This window comes from Lissotriton helveticus, chromosome 2_1 (genome assembly GCF_964261635.1).
Source record: "Lissotriton helveticus chromosome 2_1, aLisHel1.1, whole genome shotgun sequence".
NCBI lineage: Eukaryota > Metazoa > Chordata > Amphibia > Caudata > Salamandridae > Lissotriton > Lissotriton helveticus.
In genome coordinates, this window is record NC_136059.1 from 48862637 (window position 1) to 48876748 (window position 14112).

Here is a 14112-nt window from a genome sequence, read left to right on the forward strand (position 1 = left end):
AAGAAGGATTTTGGTTATGATTATTAAGACTTTAATTAATTAGTCAGGTACCTATGCCGTGCCCATCTTGTAAAGGGTTGCCAAATGTTGGGAGGGCCGTCGTTTCCAGTATCTAGTTCTAGTCTTGACATATTAACTGCGGCTCTGAGCCAGTCTTCCCTACCTGGGGGGGGTAGCAGATTTCCACTTAATACAGATCTCTCTTCTTGCTGAAAGTATTCAGTATAATAGGAGAGCTTTTTGGTTCTTTGAGCATACCCTCTTGGTTAGATTGTTCATATCAAAGAAGACTAGAGGTAGGTCAACTTCCAAATCGATGTCAAGAATAGATGATAGCGTGTGCCCCACGCCCTTCCAAAAAATATCTAGTATTGGGCATTGGAAAAAAATATGCAAGTCATTGGCGTGGATTAGGGCACAGCTTGGTGGCAGATCTGGGGCAAATTTTGCTATTTTTGCTGGTGTATAATATAGCCTGTTTATTACAAAGAAATGTTTTTTTTCAGGGTGGCCGGTTTTACATATTTATATAAGATCCTCAAGGATGTTTCAAATGATTCCTCGATATTCGGGGCAAGCAGCGTTGAATTCCAAATTGATGCTGGGGGGGATTTTTAACTTCCTCTGCTTCTTGAATTCGTCATTATCAAAGAGCTATCTCTTTCTTCCTAGAGCTCGAATCTTGCAACAGCTGTTCTACTTCCCAATTTCCTGAAATGTCCTCAGCTTCTGATTCATACCAAGATTTTAATTGAAGGTATTTGAATCTTGAGAACTGGGGGCCTATCTTAGCTTGTAAAAGTTCCCAGGGAACAATGCCCTCTGAATCAACCAAATCTGACCATCTAAGCATCCCTGAATTTTTGATTGGTGTCGCCAGGCTATCTTTCAGGCAAAGTGGTGTCCCAGGAGAGTCCCAAATTGGGGCAAAATCTGAGAAATACCCTATGCCCCAAATGCTTCTTATTTTATACTAGATGGAAAGTGATGATTTTAACACCTTAAGCCGAACTCTCTTGAAAAATGTTGGTGCACCAAATTTATACAAAAAGCCACCATGGAGCCCTCCCCCCTCCACCAAAACCAATTCCCTGAGTACTCTAGCCCATGCCGATTGTTCAGGATAAGATAATAGCATCCTTATACCCTTGAATTGGAAAGCCATCAGGTACCAGTTGATGTCCGGGAGTGCTAATCCTCCTTTGAGGAGCTTACTCCTCAGCTTTTTCTACGACACCCTGGCCTTCTGACCCCAAATAAAACTACAGATTTTCCCCTGTATTCTGCTGATGTTTTTATTAGGAAAGATGGGTGGGATTGCGTTGAAGATATATGTCAGCTTTGGAAGCACTGACATTTTTACTAAATTGACCCTCTCGTAGATGGTCAAAGGGAGGGTCTTCCATTTAGCAAACAGATAATCTAAGTCTTTCTCGATTTTCCCCAGATTTATCTGGGGGATTTTATTTAGTTCTTTTACTACTTTGATTCCAAGGTATCTAAATCCTCTACTTTCAGAACCATTTCTGTATACTGTGTTCCAGCACATTATTTCAGTTGTATCTGAATTTACAAGGTACCCTGAAACCATACCAAATTCCCTCAGAGTGTATTCTAGTTGCGGCATAAAATGTTCTGGATTTCTGGTATAAGCTATGATGTCGTCAGCATATAATGCCAGTTTACACTTATAGTCCGATGATTTAAAAGAAGTAATGGCATTGTTCAGTCTGATAGTCTGCGCTAGGGGTTCTATGTAGAGATTGAATAGAAGGGGAGACAGGGGACATCTCTGCCTAGTCCCCCTCTGAATTGAAAAACTTGGTGTCAAAGAACCGTTCAAAAGAATTTTAGCCGAAGCATCTGAATAACAGTGCTTCACCGTCTGTAATTTCGCCAATCTCCCTGCTAAAATGCCCATAAAGATCTTATAGTCGGCATTCAGCAGGGAGATTGGACGATAAGAGTCTGCGGCCATGGGGTTCTTCCCAGGTTTTAAAATTAACACCAACGTAGCCTCACTCCAAGATTTTGGCATCACCCCGTTGGAGCAATATATTGAATTAAAGAGAGTAAGGAGCACCGGCAGGAGATCTTCCTGTAGTAATTTGTATATTTCAATGGGGAGGGCATCTAGACCAGTGCCTTTTTTTATTTTCTGCTCGTTTTATTTGGATCCTTATCTCCTCTGTCGTTATGGGGGCATCAAGTGCCTCTCTAGAGGCCTCCGTGAGAGTAGGCAAGGACTTATTTGCTAGCCAGGAAGATATCTCAACTTGAGTCGGTTCAAGATCTTCTTTATAAAGATCCCAAAAAAGTGAAAGTAAGGTGTTTTGTATGTTTTCCTGGTTAGTTGATTTGTTGCCACTGTTATCTATAATTAATTAATTGATGTCGTTCTTAGCTCTATCTAGCCTGGCCTTCCAGGCGAGGAATGCCCCTGCCTTCTCTCCATATTCGAAGTTCTCCATGTTCCTAGATTGCCACTGCGCTTTACATTTTTGATCCAAAAGTAGCCTCAATTTTTGTCTGGCCTCCTCCAACTTTTTATCAACTGACTCAAATTTCCCCAGGTCTCCTACACTAAGCTTACTCCTTTCTCCCTCCAGGGCGGCTATCATCCCCTCTAATGCTAGTAAATCTTGGGCTTTTTGACGAATTGTTTGAGCTTATTAGGGCGTGCAGATGGCCTCTCAAATCGGCCTTATAGGCATCCCATACCTGGTCGATAGAGGTTGATCCCAGATTGATAGTGAAGAATTCTAAGGAGGATCTACTGATTGATTGTATGATCTCCCTGTCGGCAAGCATCGCTCTATTCAATGTCCATCTAGGATGTACACACTTCCCGCTGATGGTATATACAGTTATTAAGGGGGCATGGTCTGATAAATGTATTGGCTGGATCAAGAGGCTTATGATGTTATTTAAATGTTCGTTATTGGCCAACATGTAGTCAATCCAAGAGGAGTGTCTGTATTTTTTACTATAGTACGTAAATCCCTGGACATCTCCTTTCTTGGATCTCCATATATCCACTAAGTTTAAGTTTAAAATTAAGTTTTTCATTACCCTTCATGATTTAGGGGTTGCTATTGTGTACTTTAAGTTGGAGCTATCCTTCTCGGGGCCAAGTCTTATGTTAAAGTCTCCAACAATTATCAACGGAGGGTTTGCCAACATTAAGCACCCCTGTAATTTAACCAAAAATTAAGGATTGTCTGTATTCGGACCATAATACGATGAACATGTCATCTCAATCCCCCAAGATCTAAAAGCGTAATTACCCACCTACCAGACTCATCGGTTTGGACAGATTTAATGCTACAGGCCACTCCTTTCGTGATCACAATTGCTACCCCTCAGCTACTCAGTGTCTGTTGCGAGACACAAAAACACTGTACCCATGCGGTCTTAGAGAAAACCTCACTAAGCTCATTTGGACTTAAATGTGTCTCCTGAAGTAAGCAAATCTGTACTGGGGCAAGTTCTAAATATTTCAGGATCAATCTTCTCCTACGTGGACACCTCAGGCCATTTAGGTTCCAGGACAAATATTGGATTTTACGGCCATCTGTCACTTTACCCATCGCAGCCTTGGGCGCCATCACAGTTACTACACTCCCTTACTGCCTTCTTACTAAAAATGCGAAAGTTAGGAATAGATGAGGTCATTTTTATTTTAGTTTTTATTTTTATTTTCCCCCTACTCTGCTCCCCATCCAGTGCTCCCCACCCTTGATCTCCCTGATCCTCTCATTCGTGCCCCGCATCTCCCCCTTTACCTTGAGGAACCCTCCCTTCCAATAGGCTAGCCTATTCGGGTATTGCTCCCTTGAACAATCTTCCTTAGTTAAAACTCTAAATACTGATGTGCCCGGAATATCTTTCCCCCAGGGAAGCCTCTTAACACTCTCTCATTTTCCACCCTGTTTATCATATTTAATTTTATCAATGAGTGTATCGACTTCCTCTGTGGATCTGAGCATATGCATGTGGTTATTCCACATTGCCCGGATAGTTGCAGGGAATCTTAATTGTGCCTTAGCTCCAAGGCTGTTGAGCTCTTCCAGTCCCTTCCCCAGCTCCCACTGCCTTGTAGCTGTTGTATTCGAGATGTCTGATCTTATAAGAAAAGATAAGGTATGGTGTTCAGATAGTGGTGACAAGATGCTCCCTTCTTTTAGTGCAGCAGAAAGAATGAGCTCCTTAACAGAGTACGACAGGAAGTTCACTAGTATTTCGCGTGTTTTTTGTTTCCCAAGCTTCCTTTTAAAGGGGTCTCTGTGTGCCCTTTGAATCTCATGGTTAAGGTCAATACTTGATTGGTTCTTTAAGACGGTAGCTTTTAACAGAGTGATCAAGAAGGCCTTTATGTCCCCCCCTTCGACAGACTCGTGAACATTTAGGAATTTCAGATTGTTTCGATGCAAATGATTCTCTAGATGCTCTAGATCGTTCTTAAGCTCTTTGTTCTCAGAGGCAAGAGACTCCAACCTGGATGTATTAGATACTAATGATTCCTTCAATTTAAGAATCTCTTCCTCTAATGTTTCAGTCCTTGCTGTGAACTCCTCCAATTTTTTAGCAAGGGCCTCACAAGATGTCCGGATTGCAGCCTGATTTGCCTCTGACACTGTGAACCTAGAAGCCATTTCAGCCTGGTTTGCCTCGGACACAGTAAATCTTGATGTCATCTCTTCCTTCATTGCCAACAACAGGTCAGCCAATGAATGCGGACTGTGTTTGAGGTGGGGGGGGAGTCAAGGGGACTTGCGCATTTCTGACCAAGTTCTTGTTCGTCTTGTTCTTCAGCCCTATCTCCTAGTTGAGCAGCTACTTGAGCCTCCTCATCCAGTTCCTCAAACACAACATATCTATTGGAGAGATCTATCTCAGGGTGTATTTCACACTCCTGAGACCCATCCGTGATGATTTTACAGACTGGGCAGTTTGTTCCAGACTTATAGATTTAGGCACGGGTGTCTTGACTGTTTTGACCTTTACTGACTTCCCTGTCTTCTCTTTTGGCATTGGGGAGAGGGTTGAAGGAGTTATGCTTGGTTTCCCTGTTGAATGGCTGTCTGAGGCCCCTTTGTGGGACTAGGTATGGTATTGATTTGTGGTTGCCGGATTTTGTTTGAGGTTGATGAGGTTGTTGATGAGATGACTTGATAGTAAGATTTCAGAGATGGGGTAACTTTCGATTTTTTTCCTCCTTTCCTCTGGCCTAGATTTGCCTTGCAACTGCTTAGATGTTGTTTGCTCTCCTGAGATTTCGTAACCCCCCCTTACCTCCTGCTCCTCTTTATGCTGCTTTACTGAAGCTATTGATTTGCTCTTAACTTCTGGGGCTACTACCACAGGGGGGAAAGCACGTTGAGGAAAATGCGTAATATCTCTGTTAGCAGCTAAATGTGCAGGTCTTGCGCGCAGTGAATATCTGCTTATTTTCGGGGGGATAATCCCTTAGCATCAATACCCCTCTCCATGCAGTCTTGTAGCAGAAGTACGTCCTTCGTGTGGTAACACCCCCAGCACTCCCCCTGATTATCAGTACTAACATTTACAGTTTCACCGGCCTTTTTTCCAAAGATTAGCTTACTTAAAAATAGAAAACAGTCAAGTCTTTGATTTTTCAAGCCCGTTAAACTTTGACCCCCATCAGGAACCTCGATCCTGGCCACAGGCGCTGACCGGGTCCCCCCTACCTGCCGCGACACCCAATACTCTGTTGGTGTTCGTTGGGTCGGTCCTCTCCCCCGGGGCAGGCAAACAAGGAACACACTCGGCTGCTTCCGCACGCCACTGCTGCCGCTGCCTCCCACCTCCAGCACGGCTCGCCTCAGATCACTGCTCCGCCCACGCTGAGAAGCTCCGATGGAGCCGCCTCGCTCGCCGCGGAAAGAGACCGCCAGGCCACCGGTCGATCCTCCAGCATTACCGGCAACAAAAGTCAGAAAAACGAACACTCCTGGGACTCTCAACCGTCTTTCAACTCCGCAGGTAAACCACGTAAAGCATGAGTAACGGCCGAGCATTCGAAATTAGGAAGCGTCCGAGGGAGCATCCCAGCGACCGCTCATGCGACGGCCACCATGTTCCTCGGACATGGTTTTTGTTAAAAATTCTTTGCATCAAATGAACTTGTTTTCATTGCTCTGAATGTTGTTTCCATTTTGGTTGTAGGAAGCAGTCATTCCCGGGGGCGTGGGGGCTGCCTAGCTATGTGCATGCGCCGAACTTTGCAAATGAGAAAAAGCCTGGTGCAGGCGCAATTTACAAGTGTGGAGTGAGTGAGCCCCAGGCAGCATGACTCACTCACACAGGAGTTCATGCACTGTACCTGCATACTCAGCATGGTTTAAGGAAACTCGACCAACTCCCTCTCAGGCATCGAACACATATTTACGAAGAAACTCTGAGTAGAGCCTGCCGGCTGCACTGATGGCTGGTGATGTGTGTGCCTGGTGAAAGCGTGCACTGACGGCTGGTGGTGTGTGTGCCCGGTGAAAGCATGCACTGTCAGCTGGTGGTGTGTGTGCCCGGTGGAAGCGTGCACTGATTGCTGGTGGTGTGTGTGCCTGGTGAAAGCGTGCACCGACGGCTGGTGGTGTGTGTGCCTTGTGAAAGCGTGCACCGACGGCTGGTGGTGTGTGTGCCTGGTGGAAGCATGCACTGACCGCTGGTGGTGTGTGCCTGGTGGAAGCTTGCACCGACGGCTGGTGGTGTGTGTGCCTGGTGAAAGCTTGCACCGACGGCTGGTGGTGTGTGTGCCCGGTGAAAGCGTGCAACTATGGCTGGTGGTTTGTGTGCCTGGTGGAAGCGTGTACTGACGGCTGGTGGTGTGTGTGTGGCTGGTGGAAGTGTGCACCGACGGCTGGTGGTGGGTGCCCGGTGAAATCGTGCACCGACAGCTGGTGGTGGGTGCCCGGTGAAATCGTGCACTGATGGCTGGTGGTGTGTATGCCTGGTGGAAGCATGCACTGATGGCTGGTGGTGTGTGCCTGGTGGAAGCTTGCACCGACGGCTGGTGGTGTGTTTGCCTGGTGAAAGCTTGCACCGACGGCTGGTGGTGTGTGTGCCGCCTGGTGAAAGCGTGCACCGACGGCTGGTGGTGTGTGCCTGGTGGAAGCGTGCACCGACGGCTGGTGGTGTGTGTGCCTGGTGAAAGCGTGCACTGACGGCTGGTGGTGTGTGTGCCTGGTGGAAGCGTGCACCGATGGCTGGTGGTGTGTGCCTGGTGGAAGCGTGCACCGACGGCTGGTGGTGTGTGTGCCTAGTGGAAGCGTGCAATGATGGCTGGTGGTGGTGTGTGCCTGGAGGAAGTGTACAATGACGGCTGTTATGTATACATGCATTAATAAAGGGGCATTCACGCAGCCCTCTTCTTCCATTGGCCAGTTGTAGTGTCACTCACATTTTGCTTCCGCTGACACCAGTCTACAGCATCGGATAGAAGGCCTGCCCACTTCAGGCATTGGTTCCACTGCACGATGAGTGACAGCATTCTCCAGTGCACAATGTCCACATCTGCAACAAAGTAGTCCTCTGTCTTCTTTTGTGATGACCCGGCTCTTCCCCAGACACAGCTACCTCATTGATCTTCCCGATATTATTTTTGGGCCTCTGCGAAGGGATGCATCTGAGGGGTGCTTGTGTGCCGAGCTCCTTCAGAACATTTCATCCACAACAGTTCAAACACCACCTTTCCAGATCAGTGTCGTACCTTTGTCATCCACAGACCATCTGCTGCCACATAGTGTTTTGCACTAATAGACCTGCCCCCCCCCCCCCTGTGCCACAGGCTGATGGCTCCTCCCTTCCCTGTGAGTGAGCTCTGTCCCCTGCGCTGGACGGACCACTTGCTACACTCTTGTGCTTGGGGGGAAAGGCTGCTTTACTGGAAGCAAGCAGAGATCTTATTGTTATAACCTTGGCTCAGCCGCTCCCTCTATGCATCCTAACATCTTATCTAAGAATAACTTGGAGAAGTGTGGCTCAAGGGTTAGAGCAGGCAGACCTTGATGCAGAGCTCTGGCCAGGGACCAGGGTTCAATTCCCGCCTCGGCGGGTGTCCGACTCATTAATTCCCCTGACTGGATATTCTCGCCTCAGTGCCTGTTCTGATCATGGGTCCCACGCTGCAACTCTGGGCAATAGCTTGCTTAGACTCCACAACGGCCCCAAAAGCGCTGGGATGCCTAGCTGCACCTGGGGGGTGCCCAGGAGAGGACATTTCCCAGGAAAGCCAGGAGGGGTTCCTAAGCGGTATACGGACAGCGCCGGGACACCTCCGGTGGAGGTAGCTGTGATCTTTACAAATTCCGACATTTACATTTACATTTAACTTCCAGACCCCTCTCCATCACCCCTTATCAAAGCCCATCTCTCACTTTGTCCCTTCTCCCTTTTGCAATATAACATTATCACCTTAAAATTATTTACTAACAACACTGGTTTAATTTTCCAATATTGCAACTCCTTCTTGTTCCCGCCTGCTTGCAATGGCCCAGGTGGCCAGGCTCTCGGGTTGCCATGATGGCTCTCCTTCCTTCTTCCGGTCCACTTGCCATTTATTTCCCTGCCTTGTCATGAGCTTTCTTTTCCACCTACAGAATAATCCTCCCTTGAGGTGTTCTTTATGCCCCCCCCATTGTTACTTCGTTTCACCCTTTTCCCTTCCACCATTCTTCCACACCTCCACCAAGCTCACCAGGTATTGATAAGTATGCCCCATTAATCCATCAGGAGGAAGCAGTATTGGCACTTTATAGAACATTTAGCGTTAGACAATTGGTAAAGAACAAGAACACATTTGTTGGGTGTGATGAGTGTGAAAAAGAATTTCAAGATGTGAAAAAAGCAATCTGTGAAGCGACAGCACTCTGTGGTTTTGATCCTGTACTCACACGCATCATTACCACTGATGCGGGTTCTAAAGGTTTGGGTGCTGTATTGACGCGAAGGTCTGGATGAGGGAAAGATCACATTATAGGCCAAGCATGGGCACTTACAGCTACAGAGTAAAAATACTCTTCTATTGAAAGGGAAACTCTTGCATGTGAGTGGGCGCTACAACATTTTAGAGTCTTCATTTGGGGCAAGGAATGTGTTAGAAGGAGTGACCATAAACCCTTAGTATGCTTGCTAAGTACAGAGGGTATGATCAAGGCGTCTGCATGCATTCCTAGAAGGTTCATGAGATGACAGGGTTTTATTTACAACATAGTGTATATGCCAGGAAAAGACAATGTCTCAGCTGATTTTTTTTCCAGGAAGCCCTTACCTATCAAAGAAGACATTTGTAATGAATGGGATGAGCGTTAGTGCATGATAAAGGTATCATGCCTATTGACAAAAAGGTTTGGAGTGAGGAATTTGCTAAGGACAAAGTACTACAAGATGTAGAAAGATTTATCATGTATGGGTGGCCCGAGAACTAACCCCTCCCACGCTCATGACGAGCTCAGCTCGTCACGGCCGTTAGAACGCTCGCACGCGGGGATAATTCCCCTGCTGTGCTGAGCGTTCTGTGGAAACGGGTGTGGCCGCGACAAGCTCAGCTCGTCATGAGCACACGAGCACCGTGGCTCATGATGAGCTGAGCTCGTCATGAGCACCGGGGCGCTGTGCGCACCCCCACTCCCCCCAGCACAGCGGGGGAATATGCCCCGCAGCGAAGGGGTTAAATTGGACCGTAACTCAGGTGCTTCTGGGAAGTACGTGATGAGTTGTCTTGTACTGAGGGTGTTGTCAGAAGCAGCGACAGAGTTATATCTCCCAATGGTTTAAGACGAAGTGTGGTCCAACATGGTCATGAAGGGCACAGTGGTGTTATCAGAACTGAGTAATCTGTAAAAAGAGGTTCTGGTGGCCTGGTGTTGACATTTTTGTGGAACACCTAGTCAGGAATTGTGTCGTTTGTGCAACTTCTGATGTCTCTTAAAACCATAAAGTCAAACGTGGGATATCATGTCATTCCAGAGAATCCTTGGGACACCATTACCATGGATATCATGGGCCCTGTTGGTCACAATTCTAAGTTCATCATTGCTGCCATTGATGGTTTTTCGCGGTGGCCTGTTATAAAAGTTGTAGAGAAGGTGGCTACGGATGCAGTGTTAATGTTTCTTGGTTACTTTTTCACGGAAGAAGGTTTACCTGTGCGTCTCATTACAGACGATGGGGGGCAGTTCCTTTCGGGGAAAGCTAGGAATTATCTCAAAAGAGTGGGAATTACATATTGCACCACTTCTCTATATAATCCCAGTGGTAATGGTGTTATCGAGAGATTTAATAAGGTGCTCAAAAGTGCAATACAAACTGCTGGTGTTGACAGCAACAGATGGGAGACACACATTCTCAAATGGTCTGGATGTACAGGATAACAGTAAATGACATAACAGGGTGTTCCCCTTGTTAAATAATGAGAGGTCAGTTACCCAGGACTAAATGTAATCCTGCTTGGCTAATCCAGTCTACCTACTACCATAGATTTAGAAGTGGTTAAGGATTGAATTTTTAGAAAACACATCATCAACAAACAGAATTTTGATCAAAAAAGGGGTTCAAAAAGGGACACAGGATCAGTATTGGAATGTTTGTAAAGGTGAAAAAAACATGGAGGGTAAGAATGGGGAAAAGCCAATGTATGGGTCCTTTTGAAGTCAAAGGAGTATTAAAAAATGCAGTAAGATTTGCAGATGTCAGGGCGTGGAACCTTACCAGGATAGCAGTTCTTAAAGCAGACAACGTTTATGAAGAGAAGTGTGGTGGTGGTTGTGACTGTGATGAATGCGGAGGAGTGAATTCTAAAAATGTATGTTCACAGGGTTTCCTAGAGGAAGGAGAAACAGAGACTTGATTCCTGAAATTAGCAATCAACCTATTGAATGTCAGTCTAATGAGTCAGCGAGTAAGTGTCCTCATAAAAACCCAGATGGTTGTCTGATTGTGTTGCTTTTGTCATAGACAAGTTTGCAGAGTGATTTTATTTTGTTGTGTTTTTTTATTTATTGTTTTTTTTTATTCAAGGGGAAAGATGTGTTATGTATTTATGTTTAAATGCCTTTTAAATGCATTTTCTTGTTATGTTTTTAATATTTAAATGCATTGTTCACGGCTCGATCATGATCTTCCATTCTAGAACATCTGGTCGGTGCCTTGATTGAGATGGTGATACAAAAGGGGATGATGAACGGAGCGTTTGAGCAAATCAAACACTCACCCCCAGTCAACTGATCTGGGTTTAATCCATCACCATTCTTTAGCCCACTCAGCCACCCCATTTCAGACATGGCCATATGCAAATCAGTCTGACCCTGTGCCTCATGGGAACAGTCCAGCCCGAACTGCCAAGCCATGCCTTCCCTGGACCGGAAACAAGCATCCTGGGACCGGTTTCGGATTCATAATCCTCATCAGCCAGGCTATCTTGAATCCAGTGGCCAAGTGAGCAAGGGACTCACGTCTGAGCATACCCTGCCACACTTAGGGCGAACAAAGCGATACAAAAGGGGGTGCTGGACGGAGCATTTGAGCAAATCAAACACTCACCCCCTGTCAACTGATTGATTGAGATGGAGCAGATGTGGGGAGGTGACCGGAGCAAGAAGACGTGTAACCGGTGGTGCTCGTCAACGGGAATAAAGAACCTTGTTTAACTTCACCGCGACTCCTCCTACTTAACACTTGCTAAACATATGTGAGGTCTTAAGATCTGATGCCACTTCCTATGAGGTCATGGGTTGTAATGTCACTTCCTATGACACCACATGCGATGTCACTTCCTGTGATATTACACGCTGTAAGTTCACTGTCGGTCATGTCACACGCAGTGATGTCGCACTCATTCTGCCTAACGTAAAGAGTCCCCCCACTTCCTTTTTTAAGACTTGAGCCCTGACTGAAATGTTTATCATGCCCAAACTTAAGTTTTTATTCATGAGTGGAGCTCCCGGTTTTATGGTATTGATATTTTTGTCATTCCCGTCTGTATTTATCCATATTTATTTTATGCTAATTTAACTATATTCATCCATTTTTTTTTAGGTTTTGTGAAAAAATGAAGCTGAAATGTGTATATTTCTGCATTCAGTTAACCAGTTAATGTGCCCTTGTGCCTCAACGCCTGACAGGTTTCAGAGATATATTCACACTCAGATGGTAAAATATGCACTTGTAAGAAAATACGTACATTTTAGAATCAAGGCTGTGCAAATCTACTGCTGTTTAAAGCTCTTTGCTAAAATCCCTGTATGTGTTTAATCCCCTTGCCTGTCAATCAACACAGCAATTGGCCTGGCAGTCAAGATTTACAGCATTTAGAGTCACTCAAAAACTACCCGATTTCCGTTTTTATCCGCATTTAAAAATAAATACAGACAGAAAAATAAATGGGTTTCTGCCTGTACTTATCTGTAAAAATCAGTAAAAACGGAAAACAGGGAGCCTTATTCAGGAGCTTGTTTATCTATTCATTCCCCCATGTGTTCACTCATTCATCCATCACTCCAATCATCACCACACCCACCCATCTATCCATCCATTCAATCTTTTACTCATTCTTACATTCACCAACTCACCAAACCGCACAGACCAAAAATATTGCAATTACCAACAAATATTTTTCATCTTTTTTTAAAAAACAAATGTGTACATTTGGCTTTGTCAGTGCTTGTTTATAGGTCGCACTAGTGTCCTCAGCTTTGTGGCTTCTTAGGTCTGTAAACGGTGCATGGCAGTAACATGTACTATGACGTTTCAAGACTTTAGATTACATATGTCTTCTGCTGTGCACACGTGGACACGTCACATACACACGTATATTTGCACACGCGTGTGAGTGCACACGTGCAGCGGTACTCACTTGCCACCGTTTTCTTTGAGCTATCTTTCCTCCCCTCTGCCGCCTGCTTCCCTGATGTCTGCTTTGTTGCCTCCTCTGCTTCTGTCTCTGCTCCTGTCTCTGCTCCTGTCTCTGCTCCTGTATCCGTCCCTGTCTCTCCTCCTGTATCCGTTCCTGTCTCTTCTCCTGTATCCGTTTCTGTCTCTTCTCCTGTATCCTCGGATCCTGTTTCATACTCACCAGCCTCGGAGTCTGTGTGGGGCTCGGTGCTGCCTTTGGTCTTTGGGGGCTTCTGGGGGTGGGGGGCCGGCTCTGGCTCTGGGGGTCCCTGTGTTTTAGAGGGCGAGGCCTCCTTGGCCTCTTTGGCCTCCTTGGCCTCTTTGGCCTCCTTGGCCCCCTTGGCCTCTGGGGCGTCCATCCTTCCTGCCCGGGTCTGGTCCAGGTATAGCGCCCCTCACCTCTGCCTCAAGGCGCGCGGTGGGTCTGCTCGGCATCCCGGGGTCGGCGCCTCATGCACAGAGCCTCGGTGTGGGAGAGGTCTGCTGAGCAGGCGGACTCTGAGCCAATGTTTGCTGTTACCTGGAGACCGGGGCTGCCCAGGTGAGCAGCAGCGACCGGAAGCGCTGAGGTCAGAGGCTTCTGTGTATTGTGACACACTTCAGAGCCAGGAGGGACAGTGGAGAGCAGTGAGCTGAGGAGGGCAGGAGGCACTGTCACTGCTAGCCTCAGTACAGGAGTCACAGTCCCTGCTAGACTCAGGGTAGGAGTCACTGTCCCTGCTAGCCTCAGGGCAGGAGTCACTGTCCCTGCTAGCCTCAGGGCAGGAGTCACTGTCCCTGCTAGCCTCAGGGCAGGAGTCACAGTCCCTGCTAGCCTCAGGGCAGGAGTCACAGTCCCTGCTAGACTCAGGGTAGGAGTCACTGTCCCTGCTAGCCTCAGGGCAGGAGTCACTGTCCCTGCTAGCCTCAGGGCAGGAGTCAGTGTCCCTGCTAGCCTCAGGACAGGAGTCACAGTCCCTGCTAGACTCAGGGCGGAAGTCACTGTCCCTGCTAGTCCTAGAGTGGGAGGCACAGTCCCTGCTAGCCTCAGGGTAGGAGTCATTGTCCTTCCTAGCCTCAGGACAGGAGTCACAGCCCCTGCTAGACTCAGGGTAGGTGTCACTTTCCCTGCTAGTCTCAGGGTAGGAATCACTGTCCATGCTAGCCTCAGGGCAGGAGTCACTGTCCCTGCTAGCCTCAGGGTAGGAGTCACTGTCCCTGCTA

General features: G+C 46.9%; 1 protein-coding gene across 4 annotated transcripts in view; it reads right to left on the bottom strand.

Annotated features, from left to right (window-relative positions):
- Positions 1–13407, bottom strand: part of FAM221B (family with sequence similarity 221 member B) — a 139721-nt gene extending 126314 nt beyond the window's left edge. For all 4 annotated transcript variants that reach the window (XR_013607231.1, XR_013607230.1, XM_078677174.1 and 1 more), the window contains exon 1: positions 12872–13407. Coding sequence is in view for 2 of the 4 variants with exons in the window: in XM_078677174.1 (XP_078533300.1) it covers positions 12872–13268 (397 nt within the window). In the remaining 2 variants the exon portion in view is untranslated. The remainder of the gene's footprint in view (positions 1–12871) is intronic.
- Between the last annotated feature and the right edge of the window lie 705 nt (positions 13408–14112).